The 21,972-nt window shown below is 40.0% G+C and overlaps 1 protein-coding gene across 1 annotated transcript in view; it reads right to left on the bottom strand.

Annotated features, from left to right (window-relative positions):
- The window catches only part of rgl1 (ral guanine nucleotide dissociation stimulator-like 1), a 34,040-nt gene extending 18,893 nt beyond the window's left edge, over positions 1–15,147 (bottom strand). Inside the window, exon 1 of the mRNA XM_015971509.3 lies at positions 14,745–15,147. Within this exon, the coding sequence (XP_015826995.3) occupies positions 14,745–14,915 (171 nt within the window). The 5' untranslated portion in view covers positions 14,916–15,147. The remainder of the gene's footprint in view (positions 1–14,744) is intronic.
- Between the last annotated feature and the right edge of the window lie 6,825 nt (positions 15,148–21,972).

Raw genomic sequence — 21,972 nt, 5'->3', positions numbered from 1 at the left:
TGATTTGTTTTTGAATGTCAGAAATGTACATTTGTGAATGTGGAGATGTTATATTGGTTTCACTGGTAAAAATAAAGAATTGAAATGGGTATATATTTGTTTTTTTTCTTAAGTTGCCTAATAACTATGCACAATAATAGTCACCTGCACACACTGATATCCCCCTAAAATCGCTAAAACTAAAAACTACTTCCAAAAACATTCAGCTTTGATATTAATGAGTTATTTGGGTGCATTGAGAACATGGTTGTTGTTCAATAATAAAATTATTCCTCAAAAATACAACTTGCCTAATAATTCTGCACTCCCTGTACATGTGCTAAATGTATATTTGTGACAAATGATTTACAGCGTTAACTTTAGGGTCACATGACCACCACAAACCTATATTCTTAAAACTCATAACTGCTCAACCAAAACAAAGTTCTTGAGTCTGTACATCCAGAGTCTGGAGCAGAACATGAAAACAACACATGATTGATAAACTTTAAAATATGTGTTGAAACGAGCTGAAGTGGACTTTCAGCGTTGCCATGGAAACATGTAAACTCTGCGTGTTCTAACTAAATAGCGCCGGCTACCCAGCTTTAATCAAACAGCTCATGGTCTCTCTTTTAGTTCTGATCTTTGTAGTCCTCGTAGGCCTGAATGTCGGTCTGGATGAAGAACAAGGCTCTTTCCTTTACTTCATTCACACATTCTCATTTATCGATTAACGGGCTGTCCATGGATGTGTGTGAGCCTTGATTGCCTGTAGGGGATAGAATCCACCTGATTATCATTTGTGGAGCTGGCAAAAACGGGAGGGGGGGGGAGCCCTTTGTCAAACGGGGATTTATCAGGAGATCGCCAATGTTCTAAATGCTCTTTCTTGAATACTCCCCTGGCAGCTGGCAAACTAGAAAGAAAGGGAGCATGTCCTGTTTACAACGTGGAGTGACAGAAGGAATGGCCAATCACACGTTAACAAGTATCAGCAGAGCCAATAGCTGAGTTTATGGACAGTTCTATTGGGAAACAGGCGATTGTTTTCTGCTTGGTCCTAGCGCTCAGCCAGTGTCCATTTAAAACAGCGTAATCTTGTTCTGGGACGGTAAACAGTGCAGGGGACAAGAAATGACTTTGGAAAAGGTAGGGGGGACATGCCCCCCCCCTCCCCCGAAACTACATCCATGCATTCGTTTCCCCCTCAGTTCCCACTGATAGCTCCTTTACCATTTACTCCTGATTCCCAGTGTATAATTAGAGGATGTCCTATTACCACTAATCAAATCCCACAGTTACCAGGCTCTCCATCCCACTGTGCCCGTTTATATTACGATTTTGCTGCTTTTCTGTGTGTTGTTGCTGTAGATGTGTTCTACGTGCAGTTTTTGCCACATTAGCACAAAAACTGTTGTCACTGGAGAGCTGCAGCTGCAGCAAGGACCCTGAACATGCTCACAAAGTAGTTTGCATCACGTCTTGCTCCCTGAGCGTTGGATTTCTCTGAGAATCTCCTGCTGTGAAGTTTATGTCTGTGTGGAAAACTACAACCCAAGTCCCACACTGATTCCCCACACATCCTTTAATGTGTGAACCAGCTGACTCGAATGTTGTTTGTTTGTGTGACCCGGTGAGAAACAAGAACAGTTTGACACAAACGTAAAAGTAAAAACGTAAAAAGGAGCCAACAGCTGTGAGAGGAACAATGGTGAACCCTGACAGAGAAGTAGGTGTCATGGATTTACTCTAAAGTCGTTCGAAAGTGATGCACATTCAGAGATCATGAAGCAGGGGAAATTCTCGGAGAGATTTTCATTATTTATTAATAATTCTTGCCGTTTGGAGTGAGGAACAGCTGCAGCTCCATGCTCTGTGTATGGGACAATACGAGGGAAGCCGTGGATGTTGTCATCAGTACTGAGCATTGTCAGAGAGCGGAGAGGAGAATGGGTTCAGTGTTTCCAGGACTGTTCCAGTCTGAATGAGCCTCCACACGTTCCCAAACAGCCCACTTGTGTGAATAAGATGTAAATCAAGCCTCGACTTTGTGACGGGTCTTTTTGTGTCTCAAGCATAAAGCAAATGTAAGCAATTTGTCCATTTATGAGTTCTTTTGTTGCACTGATGAAACATTTAACTGCTGATCCAGAGTCATGAGAACCGTCAGGTGGAAGCAGTGGGAACGCTGGGGTGCTTTATGCCATCAGGGTCATTCCTCCTGTGTTTCATATAATGTGTGTTTGATTTTTAGCTCAACTTCAGCACGTAACCCAAACGAAAAGCTCCTCTTAGAGGGCAATGCAAGTTCAGGGAATACTGGAGCGGGACTCAAACTTTCTCCTTCTGGGAGTCGTCCAGTATCCGTTTTTCTTCTGACTCTTCACCATGTTGCAATTCTGGCTGGTGTCCAGTTCCCAGGACCAGCTTGCCTCGGTGTCCACATGAGTCAGAGGAACTCTGGGAAGCCCAGGGGGGCAGTGGGAAGGTTGCGACCCCCACAGGACCTGTAGCTGAGTCCCAGAGGGACTGGAGTGTCATCTGATGTCATACCCTCCAAAACCATTGACATGTGACGACTGAAGCTCAGTCTGATAGATTATCTGAGCATCTGTCAACTTAAAAACATGAAATTTAATATTTAATTTAAAGTCTGAGCAGCTGGGGCTCTCTAACTAATGTCACGTTCTTTCTTTTATACTGTAACATTTAAATTCTGGGCCTTTTTTTGTCGTTATTTGTTACTCGTTTTTTTTTAAAACCTTTGGATAAAATCCAAAATTAAATAAATAAATTATGATGTAATGGGGAATTTGAGTTTTGTCTTTGGTGAGAAGGACCATGGTCTGATCTGGAGCAGGATAGATTTAATAGTTTGTTTATGTTCCAATCTTCACTTATGGCTGGCCGATGATACATGCGTGGGTGGATGGATGGATGGATGGATGGATGGATGGATGATGAATGATGGATGAGTGAATACATAATGGATGGATGGATGGATGGATGGATGGATGATGAATGATGGATGAGTGAATACATAATGGATGGATGGATGGATGGATGGATGGATTGATGGATGGATGGATCAAAGAACAAGAAGGGTCACGGGCTAAGATGATGAAGGAGCTGAAGGAACTGGAAATTTTCAATAAAGAATGACTGATAGACGGAAGAGAAATGTTGGAAAATGAAATAAATATAGTAAAAATCCACAACAAAGTCACAGAAACTAAATACTAGTAAACATAAAAAAAAATAATAATTCTAAAAAATGGACACAAGAATACAGGAAGAACTAGAATACAAAATGTAAGATCCTGGAAAAGATTTAGACAATAATCTGTACATGCATAATAATGAATACAAATATTATAGCGACCAAGAATTGCGTCTCTGTGTCTTGGTGAATGATACACTGTCCATCATCCACTTCAATAGTAGAAGTTTGCATTGCAATTATGATAAAATATTGGTGTTTCTAACACAGAATAAAATGAGATTTAAGGTCATTGCAGTTACAGAAACATGGTTACATGAAGGAGATATTGAGGATGTTCAAATAGATGGGTATGAGTATGTACAGATGGGTATGTACCAGAATCGGGAAAATGAAAAAGGTGGTGATGTAGCATTGTATACATGTAACACCCTGTCGACAGCAACTGCTGATGTAATGGAAATGATCACTGTTGAAATGACATCTGAGAAGACAAAAAACATAATAATTAGCAGTATTTATAGAGCACCAGGTTCCTGTATTGAATCATTCACAAACACAGTTTCGGAAATGTTTAATGGAATCGGTAACAAGAATTTGTTTCTCTGTGGGGACTTCAACATTGATTTGAAAAATACAAACAATTTATCAAACGACTTTGTAAACTCCATGCATCTACTTGGTCTGTTTCCACTGATAACCAAACCCACAAGAATTACTGTACAAAGCTCAACAATTATAGATAACATATTTTGTAATGTTTCAGGGGGGTTGGAGAGCGTTGGATCTGCCAGTTTTCACATTCTACAAGAATGATCAGACTAGACATCAACCTCAAATGGAAAATCTTATAAGGGATCGGTCACAAAAAGACATAGACTCATTTAATAGAGCCCTAGAACAGCAAAACTGGGATAATATATATATAAATGATGTAAACTTGACTTACAGCTCTTTTATAAGAATACTGTGCCGTCAATATGAAAAAACTGTAAAATAAAAAAAACTTGCAAAAAGATAATAAGGATAAACCATGGTTGACAAAAGGACTGCAAAATGCCTGCAAGAAAAAAATGCCCTAAGCTGTTTAAAACAAAGAACCAGCGAAGCTGAGCACAGATACAAAAAAATATAAGAATAAATTAGTTTCAATAGTAAAAAGACAAAAAAAATTATTATAGCAATCTACTAGAAAAACATTAAAACAATATAAAGGCAACTTGGGGAATAATAAACAATGTTATAAAAAGAAATAAATCAGTTTCAACTGTTCAGAATTATTTTCTAAATGAAGACACTGAAATAAATGATCCAAACAAAATCGTCAATGGTTTTAATAAACTCTTTACTAACGTGGGACCAAGCTTGGCAAACAACATTCCAAAAAGAACTAATTATAACATAGGCGAAAAAAATTATAAGTAACAAAATTAGCATGTTATTAAATCCAGTGACTAATGAAGAAGTAAGATAAGTTGTAAAAAAACTCATCAATAAAAGAACAACTGACTGCAACAATTTAGACATAATAATAATATAACATATAATAGAGAATATTATCCATCCCTTTAATTATATATGTAACTTATCATTTACAACCGGCATATTTCCTACCAAAATGAAAATAGCCAAAGTCATTCCGCTTCACAAAAGTGGAGATAAGGATATCTTCTCCAACTACCAACCCATATCCCTTCTGTCACAATTCTCAAAAATATTAGAAATATATATTATCAGTTTGGACGCATTTCTGAACAAAGAGAATATCTTAAATGACAGCCAGTATGGGTTTAGACCAATCGCTCAACTTCAATGGCACTAATGAAATCAACAGAAGAAATATCGGAAGCCCTTGACAAAAAAAAAACATTTGATAAGTATCTTCATTGACCTAAAAAAAAGCATTCGATACAGTAGATCATGACATTCTTCTAAAAAAACGTTGTAAATATGGCATAACAGGAACAGCCCTAAAATGGATAAGGAGTTATTTACATGACAGGAAACAGTATGTTCAAATAAACAACATCAAATCCAATCTGGATAATGTTACTTGTGGAGTACCACAAGGGTCGGTACTAGGCTCTAAACCATTTATTATTTATATAAATGATATTGTCTCTACATCTAATATGTTAAAGTGCGTCTTATTTGCAGATGACACAACTTTTTATTATTCAGGAGACAATATTGATCAAACAATAGAAGTGGTACAAACAGAGTTTGGTTCGATGGAAATAAGCTTTCATTGAACACAGATAAAACATGTTTTACAATATTCAGTAATAGAAAGATGAATATAAAAACATTAATAAAATTAGACGAAATCTGTATTAAACGAGTAAAGGAAGTTAAATTTTTGGGAGTCATCATTGATAAGAATTTATTTTGGAAACCACATATGAACAATATCAAAACTAAAATAGCTAAATCAATCGCAATATTACACAGAGTGAAACGGTCTCTAGATGTCAAATCCCTATATTTATTATACAATTCATTGATAGTACCGTACTTGAACTACTGTGTTGAAATTTGGGGAATAACATGTAAAACCTATACACATTCAGTTTTTATCCTACAAAAAAAAAGCAATAAGAATTATAACAAGAAGCAATTATAGAGATCCATCCAGCCAATGATTTATCTAATTTAAAACATTAAAATTTTACGACCTAGTAGATAATACTATTTTGAAATTCATGAATAAAGTCGACAAAAAGCACCTTCCAACAAATTTAATCATAAGATTTATGGAAAGAAAGAATAGTTATGGTTTGAAAGGCAACAAAATATACACGATACCAAAAGATAGGATAAATATAAAGGAACGTTGTGTATCGATATATGGAGTAAAATTGTGGAATAAATTAAGTACCGAAATCAAGAATACCAAAACAATATATACCTTTAATAAACATATAAAAAATGAAATGCTTAGGTTATATGATACTATTAGATAGACGTATTGATGAAGTAGAGAAAATGAAAGGGAAAATACATACTGTATGTTCTACTTTGTTTCTTTTAGCTATTATTTTTTGTGTGTTTTATTTTGCATTATTTGTTTTTTCCTTGCATTAATATAAGAAGAAAAAATAAATAATAATATTTTTTTGTGTACATGTTTGTTTTCTCTCCATTTTTTGCCAAAGCTTAATCAGTAAACCAGGTCAGACAGTTTTTTAACTATAATAACTCTGTCATTTGTATTTATTTTGGTTAAGCGGAACAGATAACATAAGTTTTGTTTCTTTCTGTTCCTTTTTAATTTTTTGTTGTCGTAAACCTGTTTTGTGTTTTGTTTTTAATTGTGAATAAATGAAAATAAGCTTTAATAAAAAATGGATGGATGGATGGATGATGAATGATGGATGAGTGAATACATGATGGATGGATGGATGGATGGATGGATGGATGGATGGAAGGAAGATGGAGGATGGATGGATGATGGAAGATGGAGGATGGATGGATGGATGGATGGATGTTGGAAGATGGAAGATGGAGGATGGATGGATGGATGGATGGATTTAAAATGGATGGATGGATGGATGAATAGACTGATAATGGGTGAATGGATAGATGGATGGGTGGATAATGGGTGAATTGATGGATGGATGGATGGATGGATGGATGAATAGATTGATAATGGGTGAATTGATGGATTGGTGGATGGATGGATGGATGGATGGATGGATGGATGGATAATGGGTGAATGGATGGATGATGGATGGATGAATGGATGGAGAGACGGACGGACGGACGGACGGACGGACGGACGGATGGATGGATGGATAATGGGTGAATGGAAAGATAAATGGGTGAATGGATGGATGGATGGATGGATGGATGGATGGAGAGATGGACGGACGGATGGATGGATGGATGGATGGATAATGGGTGAATGGAAAGATAAATGGGTGAATGGATGGATGGATGGATGGATGGATGGATGGATGGAGAGACGGACGGACGGACGGATGGATGGATGGATGGATGGATGGATGGATAATGGGTGAATGGAAAGATAAATGGGTGAATGGATGGATGGATGAATGGATGGAGGATGGATAGATTCAAAAGTTCAATGTGTTTATTTATAAAAACAGATCAATATCCCCTCACTCTAATTCTCCTGCTTTCCAATTCAGGCCAATCTTCATTCTGATCTTTCCATTCTGTGGAAGCCTTGTGACGTGATCCCACTCAGGAAAGCCTTTGACCAGGACGGACATTTTTTATAAAGGATTCCTGCCTCTATTGAGGCTCTTCAGAACCCTCTCTAGTCTGTTCTACATGTAAACTGTGAGCCACAAACAGAAATTGGACAAAAACAGGAGGAGCACTGCTCACTCTGTTATTGCACCACAGTGGGGAAAAAATGCACATTCCAGGAAATCTCCCGCTTCCTGACTCCAGCCTCCTGACTCCAGTGAGGCTGCTGTCCTCATACCTACCTCATACCTAGGCTGAGCCTTTCTACTGACCTGGAGAAAGGTCATAAAAGCAGAAGAAGGGACTTGGAACAACCGGAAATCAGGTGACGATGACAAAAATTAGGAATGTTTAAAAGCAAAGCCACAAATCTATATTGGGCGGCCTGCGTAGCGCCTCTGTGTGTATATACACAAGATAAGAAGGTCATGTATCAGAGAGAGCATACTGCCCTGTTGAGATTAACTTGAAGGGACATTATCTCTAATTTGAGAGGGAAGTTTACAACTCAGCCTGAAACTGGGAAGATCCATAGTGACAGAAAGGAGAGTGTGATCAACCCAGCAGCTCGGGTCCAGTGTTGGGAAAGAAACTTGTTTCCTCATTTCAGACCAGAGAGACAAAGCATCGGTGATCAAATCCAGACCAGATCATCCATCAGCTTTTCCTGTAAATGTATTCAGTGGAATAATCATGTTTTCTCTTAGAATCTTGTGTGTTTGTGTGTGTGTGTGTGTGTGTGTGTGTGTGTGTGTGTGTGTGTGTGTGTGTGTGTGTGTGTGTGTGTGTGTGTGTGTGTGTGTGCATGTAGAGATTCAGATGTTACCTGCCTTTTCCTTGGGCTTGATGTTTGTGTGTGGTTGATGTGTTTGTGACGCATGCCTACCAGTAGAGGGCAGAGTTCATAAACCGCTGTGTTTATCCAGTCAGCAGAGATTTTAGTGACACCCCAAAAAAAAAACACGCATTAGATTTACTCACTCAGGAGGTTAATGACACCGACACATAGAAACAAAGGTTTTTTCTTTCTGTTTCTGTGTTGTTTTAGGTTAAACGAACCATTCAATCAATTGTCCGATGAAAGTTTTGTGTTTCCACTCTACCTCCTCTTTTATGTCATGTCTGCTCCTCTCAGATCCTTTTGTCCTGCCTGTTGTTGAGCTCACCCTCTGGTCGGGTGACATCATTCATTTCCAGTAAAGTCCAGAACTGCAGACGGAGCACCCCCCTCTCCTCCTACTTTAAAGTGCAACATATTTAAGCAGTCTTAAAAAAAACATGTTAGGTTTCAAGTGTTTGCCAAAGCTGTAAAATCAGGTCCAGAGTAACAAACACTGGAAATAAAATGTGAGCATTTCACCAAAACAAGGAGTTATAACAATAATCGCTTCTGGTTGTGAAGATCAATTTTGTGGGAGTTTGTTTTTGTATTTAAAACAGTTACTTTAAATTAGAGATGTTGTCCCCAACACACACACACACACACACACACACACACACACACACACACACACACACACACACACACACACACACACACACACACACACACACACACACACACACACATTTGGCCTCCAGCCCTGACCCCCCTGTGGATCTAAGCCCCGTTAAGCCTGGAATGAATCGGTCTGAACTGGCTTGGGTGTCTGGTCTGACCCCGTCAGCTAATGAGAGCCAGACCATCTGTTGCTCAGTAAACATGCAGCCCCAAAGTTGTCGCATAAGCAACAAAAACAACCCAGAAACTGGTGGCATGATGGCGAGCTGCTGCCACATCAGCCCCCGGAACAGGACTGACACTCAGCACAACACAGTGTGCTAAATCATACATTTCATTTAGGCTGGTGCTGACTTAGGTCATATTTTGATGCAGTTCTCTTCTTAGATTGTGTTTACTTGAAATATAAATTGTTGGAGGAAATGAAACTGGATAAGTGATGCACGTAGCACTGAAAAAAGGCACACATGTGCTTCTTCTGCTGTTGCCACAAGACGGACCAAAACAAATGTGGATATTTATCCCCCAGAAAAGAAAATGTGACTGAAAATTGAGTAGAGTTAGGCTAAAAGTAAAATTCACTTTGCTACAGTAAGACTTTTATCACAGCTGTAAGAGGAGTTAAAAATGTGCTGACATGAGGACCGTGTGAGTGTTGACCACTCCTCAAGTCAGAAACTGAGGCCTGAGCTTCACGCTGTAATGCCACACACACACACACACACACACACACACACACACACACACACGCGCACACACGCACGCACACACACACACACACGCACGCACGCACGCACGCACACACACACACACACACGCACGAGAGAGTGAGAGAGCACATTGCCAGCTTGATCCCAGTCATGCATCCTGGATAATACCGCCTGAGCGGGAAAAAGAGAATTAGGTGTGTGTATGTGTGTGTGTGTGTGTGTGTGTTTGTGTGTGGGTGGGGGGGTAGGGGGGGACGAGGGACGACACACTTTGCCATGTGCCCTCATACCCAAACAGACCCCTTCACATGGCTGCCAAACCACAAAAAGGAAACACACACACACACACACTCTCACACTCACACACACTCTGAGTGCAGTGCTGCAGCCATATGGCATGATGAGTTTCTGCTCCAGTTGAGTGAGCTGGTTCTGTGATGGACATGATGGACATGTAGGTGACAGAGACAATGCCTGCTGCATTGACTTTCCACAGCACTCTTATTATATCAACTAATTAGGTCCAAGATCACAACCTTTATGGGACTGCAGGCGACTAGACAACTCAACAAGCACTTGTATGTGAAACAAGTCAGCAAATGTCTGACAGGTGCCTACATTAATCAGTTGGTGTTGGTCAATAGTTCAGTTCCACACAAGAACATTTAGAAACTTGTTGTTGTATATAAACAGCTACAAGTCAATATGAGTTTGTGAATGAATCAGGTCAAAGTTACACAAACCGGACTCATCTGGATGAATGAGGGTTGAAATTGTTGACAAGTCATCAAAACTCATCACCAGGAAATAAGAGTCAAAACATCAGAAACGGAAACTCTGAGACGTCACGTACGTCCGACAAGTGAACTTCTCTGTTCGGAAAGGCATGAAAAGGAGAAGCAGGAGTGTAGACTCAGCTTATTTTCTTTCTTTCAATGGAAAACATGTTATCGTCTAACTCCACCGCCCCCTCTTCTCCCTGTTTTCTCTGCGTCTGTGTTCCTGATGACCAGCTGAGGTTATTGAACTGGCCTGCTGGACGTTAAACACCAGCGGGTGAGTGAGGGTGGCTAATTTTCTTTCTGATTGGAGTTTTTATTGATCTGCCTGCAGCCTAATTAAATTGCCCCGTCATTAGCAGAGACAAGGTGGTTCAAATGAACAACCAGAGGCTTTGAAACAGAGTTAGAGCTGTATGGCCACCCAACCACCGTGAGTCCAGCTGTCCTTTCAGAAAACCAGGTCAGATCTTCACGTAAAGCAGCATGATAGCGAGGTAGCTGCTTCCTGATTAATTACCAATTCCATTTTTGACTGCTGCTGATCTGTCCTCTTTTTTATGAGAATGTCCTTTTGTCCTCAATGAACCGCTGGCAGTAAAAGACACCTCAGCACTCCTTCAAACTCTGATCTGAACTGTGGACTTGGCGGCTGTCAGTAACAACACAGCAGCGAGATTGCGAAGCATAAATCAGCTCAAATCACTGCCTCTGTCACCTTCATAACCTTACGTGCGTACGCAAGTGGACAGGAGGCTGAGAAACACCTGACAACCGTAAAGGCAAAGCCATGAAGATCGATTTAAAGCAGGTGAAGTAAATCCTCCTCAGCTTTTACCTCTCATCACAAGATTGCATTGTTAGATTTTTATAAGAGGAGAGTTCTGGAAGCAGCGGCTGCTAAAGTATTGGTGGTTTGTGTTGTTACACCACTAACAGTTGTGTCCATGGCTACATAACTTTATGGAAAGCATTTACTCCTCCGCTTAATCTTCTTGCGGTCCGCTGTTCCAATTTAGAGGGCAGTCACAAGTCGACACCAGGAAAACTGTCCCAAGGATGAGTCTCTGACAAACATAAGTAATCGGAGCATTCAGAGAGTGTGTGTGAGCTAACCTTCACTCTCCTCAACCACCCCCTTGAAACAATGGGAGGAAACGGCGCTGGGAGATGGGGCGACACTTCGGACAGGAAGTCAGATATAGGCAGCGACGAGGATGACCTGGCAAACTCAAAACACATCTACAGGCGACACACTGTGACAGCGATCTCGCGGAAATGAATATTATCTAAATACAACGTTACTGCTGATGTATCGTCACAATAAACTAGTCATGGTACGTGATCAAACTGTTAGAAAATCCATCCGATTTTTCTAAATCCAACTCAATCCACAAAAAAAAAAAAACTTATTTTTCAGCTATTAGCTTTTTCATCTGTTAGGGTCTGCCATGGGCGTAATTTTTTTTTTGGGGGGGGGCATGTCCCCCCCCACTTTTTCCAAAGTCAAGTTATGACCCCTGCACTTTTTACCATCCAAAAACAATATTACGCTATATTAAATTGACACTGGTTGAGCTCTAGGACCAAGTGGAAAACAACTGTTGTGTTGAAGTCTGTTTCCCATTAGAGCATACTGTAAAGATACAACCCCACCCACCACCCCCACCTCCCCGTGTCCCCTCCACTTCTAAAGTGAAAATTACGTCCATGGGGTCTGCTATGCTGCAGGGTTGATGTTTGCCACATTTTACTTTTGAGATGCCCCCAAAATAACGAAGCAGACAAATTACGTACAATTTCATATCAGAATGGAGCCCCTTGAGCTAAAATAATCATAGAACCAGTGAAAAGAAACGTACCTCGTACAGCATTTCAACAAACGTTATCTTTTGCTAATTATCCAGGGAAAATTAATTATTTATTTTAATGATTCATATTACATTTGATTCTTAACATACGTGTTTTACTTGTAAGTTAAAAGTACCTGGTACATGAAGGGAATCAATAAAACACACACACACACACACACACACATATATATATATATATATATATATACACATGTATATATATGCTAAAACATGGTGTTGCAGTGTGTGTGTTTTACTGTACGTGTAGTGGGATGCAAAAGTTTGGGCAGCCTTGATAATCTTCACGATTTTCCTGTATAAATCGTTGTTTGTTATGATAAAAAATTCCAGTTAAAAATATCTTATAGGAGACACACAGTGATCGTTGTGAAGTGAAACAACGTTTTTAGGACTTACAGAAAGTGTGCAATAATTGTTTAAACTAAATTAGGCAGGCGCATGCATTTGGACACGGTTATCATTTTATTGATTCCAAACAATTATCTGAACAAAAAATTGGTTTGGTAAGCTCAGTGACCCTTGACCCCTTTACACAGGTGAAACCAATTGGTGAAAGAGTATTTAAGAGGAACAATTGTAGGTTTCCCTTCTCCTCTCTGAAGAGCAGCAACATGAGGGTCTCACAACAACTCTCACATGAGCTGAAAACAATGATTTTTCTCTATCATGGTTCAGGGGATGGATACGGAAATCTGTCTCAAAGATTTCAGCTGTCTGTTTCCACAGTTAGGAGCATACTGAGGAAATGGAAGATCACAGGCACAGTTCAAGTTAAGGCTCAAAGTGGCAGACCACAAAAAATCTCAGATAAACACAAACGGAGAATGGTGAGTCAACCCAAAGACCACCACCAAAGACCTACAACATTGTCTTGCTGCATATGGAGTCACTGTGCATTGTTTAACTATTCTGCTCCTTTTACACAAGGAGATGCTGTATGTGTAGGAGACTATTTTCATGTTCAGCCTGCATGAAAAATTGATCAGAAATAATCATTAAAAGATGGGGTTTTCAGTGCCCTTCAAAGCTCCATATTTCTCATGACTTCATAGTTGTTTTGTGGCCTGTGTGTCATGTGATGATTTTTATAGCAACACAATTAGACACCCGTGTCTTACTGACAGCTCAGCCCAGGTTGTTCCTGTAGAAAGCAGCACTCCTAACTTTTCCAATCAGTAATCTTTATGCTTTTCTAGAATTTGTGCAGCACTGAGAGATAGTTCGACACCAGTTCCAGTAGGTTTCTATGAAATCAGAGGGGTCAGTCATGTTAACAGATCAGTTTATAATAACAATATGAATGTTTTAATAAAGTAAAGCCCTTTGTGATTTATCAGCCCTGAAACATGCAGGGTAATGCTCAAGGGCACATCAGTAGTCAGGTTTCCAAATGAGCTGCGGCTAGAGAAAGTCAATAAAAACATATTAAAAGTTTTAACATCTGCCTCAGCACTACAAGTGGGTCACTGCCAGCATTTAACAGGCTGAGATAACATGTAGCTGGGAGATGTTTTCTCTGAGTCGCCCAATAATTCAGACAAATAAAGGTAAGAGCTTTGTCACATGAAATGTAGATTAACCCTCTCAGGCTCAAAATAAGTTTTGATAAAAGGACAAAAAACTAAGTACTTCAGGGGTACTTCTGAATAAAAAAATGCTCATGAAATACGTACGTGGAGTAAGCAGGTAGGTAGGTTTTAATGTTGCAAATCTGCAACGCCTGCCTCCAGACGGTTAACCGCATTTTAGGTGAACTCTTATATCTTCTTGCAAAAACAGATGAGTGCATTTCTGTAAAAGCTGATCCGTCAGCAAAACACACACACACACACACACACACACGCACACACACGCACACACACGCACACACACACACACACACACACACACACACACACACACACACACACACACACACAAACCCATCCAGTAAGCAATAATTAGGAGTTTCTGGATTTCACAGAAGTTTGTGCTTTTTTACTGTGACTCATTGGCTCGTTGCTTACTTGCATAGATGCTGAACAGATAAATGACAGCTTTTTATGCGTTTCATTCATTCAGACAAATGTCTTTTCCTTGTCCAGCTTCACACATCAGTGGACCTGCTGTAGTTTCCCATCAGTCCCCTCCATGTTCCCAGACTCACATCCAACAAACAGACCTTGGAGCAGCAGCAAACATCTCAGATATCTCTGATCTTCCCTGCATATCTTTAAATGCCTGTAATTCCACACTTCTTTTCTCACAAGTTCCTCATCATTTCATTTCACCTGTGAGTTCTATTTGAATCTACAAAAACAGCATGAACCTTAGAGGTCTGAGCACCTCCACAGCCCAAACAACAGAGGAACATCTGCCAGACTGTTTAAGAGGACGTGAAGTGCATGCGGTTCCCCAGACTTGAAAACAGATTTCAATAGACACAATTTTATTTTTACAATAAACAACACATGTTGTACTGACCCAGTGGTGTGTGCTGCTCTCTGGGGAGCGAGGCTGGTACCTCTGCAAGGTGACGCCTCCCTCTCCCTCCAGCAGTAAGGTGAATTCCAGGTTGAAGCAGTGGTGGTGCTGGGCAGGTGAATACAGGAAGGTTGCTAAGGGATACTGGGAAATCATGGTGATCGCCAGCATCAGCGGGAAGGATGACACGGATGGCAGGACATCCTCCAGGCTGGTCGGCAGAGTGATAAAAGTCTGGAGCTTTGATCTTCACTGTTGAGAACAAACAGGCTTCTTGTCAGAAGTTTTTGTTTTGGATAATTGACCAGTGTCCTCTTCTCTCTTCTTGTTTCGCTTCTTTTTTCCAAAACAGTTTCTATGTTGCCTTCTTCTGTTTTCTTCTATTTCCTTATCAAATATTCTTAGCGCTCGTGAAGTTCAGCTTGCCAACGGCTCTCCACCACATGAGTGATTAAAGTCTATTGTCTCTCTTCACCTCTAACATTCATCACAAGAAGGGGGAGGAGCTAAACATGATGGCCCACCCCCTTTTTCCATAAAAAAAACTCTGCCAGCTGACCAAAGAGAGTTTGAGTGAGAAGAAAAGGGAAAGAATGGCAGGAAAGCTAAGATAGAGGACAGGATGTCATGGGAGAACTTCTAAGAATGACCAACAATGGTAACTATTGTCACAAATACTTGGCCCTGCTTTCGTCCTGATGAAACATTACATCTTCAAATGGAAATTTCATTTAAGATTCTCTTTATTTAAACATATCAGTGTCTGCTTTGTGTTTTGCAATCATTATGAGATTTCGGCTCCCAGTGTCTACATATGTTTTTAGATTTGCTTTAACAATAGCTCATACAGTTGAGTGGTAGGAACAAACGTATTGTTTTGTTGTATGTGCAGGTTTGTTTGTTAGATGACCTCATAAAGTTAAAGCTAATTTAGGCTCCGATTTGTAGCTTAGCTGGAGGCTTTGGTGGAGGCAGAACAAAGGTTAAACCACCGGAAATGAAACAACTCTGTGAGAACTTGTTTTTGTAACTTTGTGGGGACCTGCTGCTTTATTAATACACACTCAGTCAGGACCTGCAGCCTTACGAGGACAACGATGACATCACTTTGGTGAAGATTCGTTATGCACTTAAGATCTTTTTTATGTTAGACTATCCTCAGCTCAGTGAACGATGCACTGATTTCAGTCAAGCATGTGTGTGTGTGTGTGTGTGTGTGTGTGTGTGTGTGTGCGTGTGTGTGTGTGTGTGTGTGTGTGTGTGTGTGTGTGTGTGTGTGTGTGTGTGTGTGTTTGCTTATTGACCAAAGAAAACAGGATGCAAGGTCTGAATTTATGATTAATTTCTAACTGTAAGAAGCAAATTTCATCACATCTGGTTCACCATTAACTGATAAATGTGTGTGTGTGTGTGTGTGTGCGTGCGTGCGTGCGTGCGTGCGTGTGTGTGTGTGTGAGAGCACTCTGCCTGGTCCCGTATAATCCTCTTTTCTGCACATGACTGTTTCTTATTTTGGCTGATCTCACCCCCCCACCCCAAACACACACTCATACACTTACACACACTAAAGTTAAACTCCTTATGTCTTGTGACATTTCGAAGTGTATTTGTTGTTTTTATATAATCTCTTCATCATTTTTAGCCCAAAGACTGTTTTTGCTTAAAAAAAAGATTTCCATGGAGAAAACATATTAGATCATTTAAACAATGGTTTAGATGAAAAACAAACAAAAGTCTTTTTCAACAAATGTTAATAAATAGAGATCGATTTCTGCTTTTCTGTGTGATGATTTAACTTCACTGTGCCCAGCTTCCAGCATCAGGCACCCTCTTGAGTTTCAAGCTGGTCCCGGCTGCGGCTCACACCTTCACTGTGACTCAGCCTGTCAGAATTCCTTTGTATACATATTACTCAGACATATAATGAACACCAAACTGTGTTTAAATTTAGCAGTGATTCGTAGTTGGAGCCTGAAGGAACTAGCCTAGTGAACTAGACCAAATTCTTGCTTTGCAAAGTTTAAATAATACATTTATTTAGTCTGGCTTATAAAGCATTATAATGCCTCTCCGATCAAGCTTAAATTATTCATGAATCTGTGAGTGTTGGAGGTGGAAAAGAGCACGATAAACATGGTGAGGTCAACCCACATCCTTAGCTCCCATTTACTGTTCATGTCCTCTTCAAACTTACAGTAACATTAACCCAGTTTAGTGGTTTTTAACTAACACCTTTCTCTGCAGACAAAATAAAAAGCTCAGAGTGATTCATTCTCTACTTTCTTTTTAGTTCCCATTTCCTCTCAGGCTACCTCCATTTCCCAGATGTGCCTGAGCTGAGTCTTGTTCCTTTCTCAGTGGACGTGTGAGTGTGCTGCTAACACAATCTCAGCGTGGTCAGCGTCAGTTTGCCCAGCTGGGAAGCCAAAAAACACACACACACACACACACACACACACACACACACACACACACACACACACACACACACACACACACACACACACACACACACACGGAAAACACAATCTCTGTCTTTCTCTTGTTTTCTCCCACAAACAGTGGTAGATAAAGGGAGATGTCTCAGCTGAAATGAACAGTAATGCTGTGTGAGTGAGTAAAGGTTTATGTGAATGACAAAGCCAGTTGTAGGGAGAAGATTGTCTCAGCATGAATAACCACAATAATTAATCTTAGATGAATTCACAACAGAAGACCAATCTTTAAGAAAACCTAATTCATCCATCCATCTACTTTTTGAACCTTTATTCCTCTTTAGGGTTGCAGGTAGACGGTGCCCAACTCCAGCCATCATCTGGTGAGGACTCCCTGTACAGGTCTCCAGTCTGTCACAGGGACACAAACAACCAGTCACACACTCATACCGATGGACAATTTAGGGTTGCCAATTAACCTGACATGCATGTTTTTGGTCTATGGGAGAACACCCATGTAATGATTTAAATTACATGTTATTTAATAAGTCACAAGGCATATCATTCCATAGGAAATATGAACTCAACCTTATGGATCTGTAGTTACTGTTTAACCAGAAGATTGGAACTTTTTATTGCAGAGATTAGGTAACAGCTTCGTATTAACTCAGAGACAACAGAAGAGAGAGAGTCGAGTTTAAAAGTTTAAAGATTTATTACTAATGATTACTAATATTAAGTGCCTCGTGATTTTTGAATTGAGAGGCGCTATAGTCATGATACTTTCTTCTACTTTCTTTCTTTCTACTACACAAATTAAACTAGACTAACTTTAACACTAAATGTATGGTGTAACTAAGGTGAATGAGACGGAGAGTGGTGTAGTGTGGAATGTTGCTCAGAACCAGCAAATCCAAAGAAACATTTAGTTCTGATGGAAACTGAAGGTGATGTTTTCGCGCTAAGCTTTGGTTAGGAGATTCATAAACACATTCAATGCCATTTCGTCGGCCTACATATCCTTGTGGAAGTCCCCGTTAGATCAGGAATGTCGAGGTCCAGCTGGACCCTCTCTGGAACCGAAGCCGGTACGAAAAGCAGCGGTTGCCGACCAGACCAGTCTTTGAGATTCTTCCGGGTCATGACGGTTTTGTTGGCATCTAGTGAGATCTAGTGATGGTTCAGCTTTTATTCTGAAAGGATCCGTTGCAGCAGTTGGAACAGCAACAGATTTTATCCAGCTTGTCGTTGGTTCTTTTGGCTGAAGAGAAAAGTTACGGATTGGCCACTCCGACACTTCTCTAGAACGCTTTGAACTGGCATTAACGTGACGTGGGCATAGTTTTATACTTCAGATGTTTTGGTTTATGGTCGAATGAAAAGATGACAGATTTACCAAGCACCACCAAAACCACGCCTCCGTCAGATCTGGCAAATTCTGATTGGATCAGTAAAGCAATGTGTCGTCTCTTGACGCTACGTGAGATCAGTCCTAGTGGAGACATTTAAAGTCATATTACTTGTTATATTCTATAGGATTATAATAAAGTAATTAATATTTTCATTTCACAGATTGGTCACATCTTATTATTGACTAACACTTCGTTTGATTAGCTTTATTAAAATAGAGTTCTTTGATTTATTAAAAGGAGAGAGTCCATTCTTCATTCTTCTCTTGAGCTGGAAAGAAGCAGTTTAGAGCAAATGCATGAGACCTTGAGGCCATATCTCATGCAGACTAGTTCTGTGTCAGAGGAGAGGGGGAAAATGACTTATGGTGGAAACAGTCATTTCATTCCGTTACACCCACAACTGCACGGGCAGAACATGGATTCAAACCTGTGACCTTCTAGCTGCAGGGCAGCAGTACTACTATATGCTCCACCATGATCATATATTAAATAGAATTCTCTTTTGTGTAATAATAACTATTTAAGAACAGTAAAATGAGAAGCATGAAGTAAAAATGTCACAGGCTGCTCCCGTCTCCATGACTACTCAACAGTCAGGCTCATTCAGCCCACCTGTGCTTGCCAGTTACACTCACACCACCCACCTGTCACACCTGCCACGGAAGCTCCTCCAGTCTCCTCTCTAGATTATGGAAAGCCTTTGTGTGAGTACATGTCCAGCTAAGTTTTCACGCCTGATTCCTGAGTGTCCCTGTCACCAGTCCAGAATACTCACCCAGCGCCATTCATTCCTTAAAAATGTGTGGTTGTCATTTCAGCTCACATGAACCATTACAGGAAGAAAATAAAACATATTTCAGTGAGTTCAAGTTTTCATGAAATAAAGCACAAAAATATTTAAATATATTTTACCAACAAAAACACCAAACAGCTCCTGAAACATGGCAGACACACTCTTCCTCTCTGGCATCAGTTCAATGACTCACTACTGCTCTCTGGTGGTTAAAATAAAAATCATCATACCTGATTTTCATTAAATCTACAAACTTTTCTTTAATAGTTTCTACTAAAGTTACACATTAGGATTTAACATGACTTGTGTCTGGGGGTCTCTGATGACTGGTTCATCCTAATCAGCAGAAAGAGATGTTTTCTTCTGATTACTGACAGACACCAAAGACAAGAAAAAAGAACGAAGAGGCATATCAAGCACTGTCTCAGCTTTCTTTTAGTTAGTTCAGCGCATAAGTAGTAGTTCCTCGTAAAACAAGACTGTTAGTCATTGCCAAGCACAGCATAGCTGAGTCACCTCACCCACAAAGGCAGCAATCTTTGTTGTTTATTTTATTATAATGAGTGTCCCGGCATCATGTCAGGAAGCCAAGCACATAACCAACTGTTCTCCATGAGGACCTTTGATCCTGCATTTACATCCACTTTGCATTTGAAATGGACCAACAGGCTCATATGACATGCAAAGTAATCTAATAACGCTTGACATTTACTGTAAAAGAGTCTGTTCACATTTGCCCAGAGGCTCCAAATAAGACCTGGGTCTGTTCTGGTAGAGGAAGTGAAGTGGAGTTGCTGCAGTGAGCTGTGGTGCCTTCGGGGCTGGGGGGTTAACTGTGAGTTTAAGGGTTGTGTTTTCATCCTCCACCACATCTGTAGCTCACTATAAGTGCAGAACTCCCACCAGTGATTGTTTCCTTAATGACGTGTCGCTGCAGAATGAGGTGGGGCTTTGATAGAACTGAGGGGCGTTGTTTACTGAGGTGATAGTTTTATTTTAGTTTATTTGCCTTTATACAAAACTCACCTGAGAAATTTATGAGTGAATGGATTCTGATACAACATGGAAATGTTGCCAGCAGTTAAAAGAAAAACATGATCCAGAAATTATATTTGCTGCCTGGTTTGTGTGTGTGTGTGTGTGTGTGTGTGCGTGCATGCGTGCGTGCGTGTGTGTGTGTGTGTGTGTGCGTGCGTGCGTGTGTGTGTGTGTGTGTGTGTGTGTGTGTGTGTGTCTGTGTGTGTGTGTGTGTGTTTGAATAGGAGGAAGTGGATAGCACTTATAACACATGAAGGATTTTACTGAAATCATCTCCATGTTGTCCCACTGATCACTGATTCATTTCATTTAATCTTCTTATGAGTGACAGAAAAAGAAGGTTGTGTATAAAAGATAGTTATTATTAAAGGATTTTGTGGGTTTCATTGGTGTTTTCCCAGTAGGACAATGGAAAAGACTGTGTTTTAAAATTAGGTTGCATTTGAATAATTGTCAAAGTAAACATAAAACGATTCTTTACCTTAAAATTTGTTATATTTCAAATCAAAAGCCCACCTTTTTTAGTTTTTATAATCAGAACCACAGTACGTTGTTTTTCCATCGTGTGTGTCCTCTCAACGGCAGATTTTCATTAGCTTAACTTTGCTGTGAGTTTAGTAATAAATCCAGCTGTCTGGACGTTAGGTGAGTTAATGACAGCTTGAAAAAGCTGATGGATCCATTTAGCTGCTCATGTCATCAACATTCTTGTTGCCTGAAACAGATTTTTAAAAATAGCATTTTTGTTGTGTTTTTAAAAATGTATATCATTCATTGTAATGTTTGTTTATTAAAAATGTATTTATAATGAAGGTATATGTTGTAGCTAGTTGGAGACCCCTTGGGATGGTCACAAATGAGTGAATGTGGGTTAAAGTAACAATGTGTAATTTTTACTGTTAATCTGTGGAAATATACATCTAAATGTTGTTGAAAATGAATTAAATGATGCTCAGTTGTTGAAATATATTGGCAGCTTTGTAACATATAACCATAACAATCAGTTCTATAATACATGGGAGCGGGTCTTAAGTCTCTGCGTGATGCCATATTAGATACTATGTTTCCTTCTACGGAAGCCCGTGAGACCAGAACACATTAACTGATTTGTAACAAACTCTTATAAAACTTTCATTATCGATAAACATAATTGTTGTACACATTTACCTTGCTGTCAGTAATTAAAGGGAGTATGATGTGCTTGTCATGTTGCTGGAGGTTTAACACCTTGTGACTTTTGACCCTAATGGGCATCCATACATAAGATCTTACTCGAATACAAAAATACTGCTTGCTTGCAATAGTTTAGGTATATACTGCCCCCTGTTGCCATTCTCACACACACAGTCTCCCCTCATGTGTCTCCCTGTGTTCTCCATCCCTCTCTAGGGTCTCCTTTTGTGTCTCCTAGCGCCCTCATGTGTCCTTGTCTGCATCTTCCTTATGTGTCTCCTTGTGTCCCTCATTTGTCCCCAGATCTTCTAGCTCTCAGGTCATGTTAGTTTCCTCCCTGATCTCACCTGGTCTCTCTCTCCCCACACACCTGCAGC

Source organism: Nothobranchius furzeri, chromosome 8 (assembly GCF_043380555.1).
Source record: "Nothobranchius furzeri strain GRZ-AD chromosome 8, NfurGRZ-RIMD1, whole genome shotgun sequence".
In the NCBI taxonomy this organism is placed as follows: Eukaryota; Metazoa; Chordata; class Actinopteri; order Cyprinodontiformes; family Nothobranchiidae; genus Nothobranchius; species Nothobranchius furzeri.
Note: the sequence above shows the minus strand (reverse complement) of the source record. Positions and strands in the feature narration are given on the sequence as shown.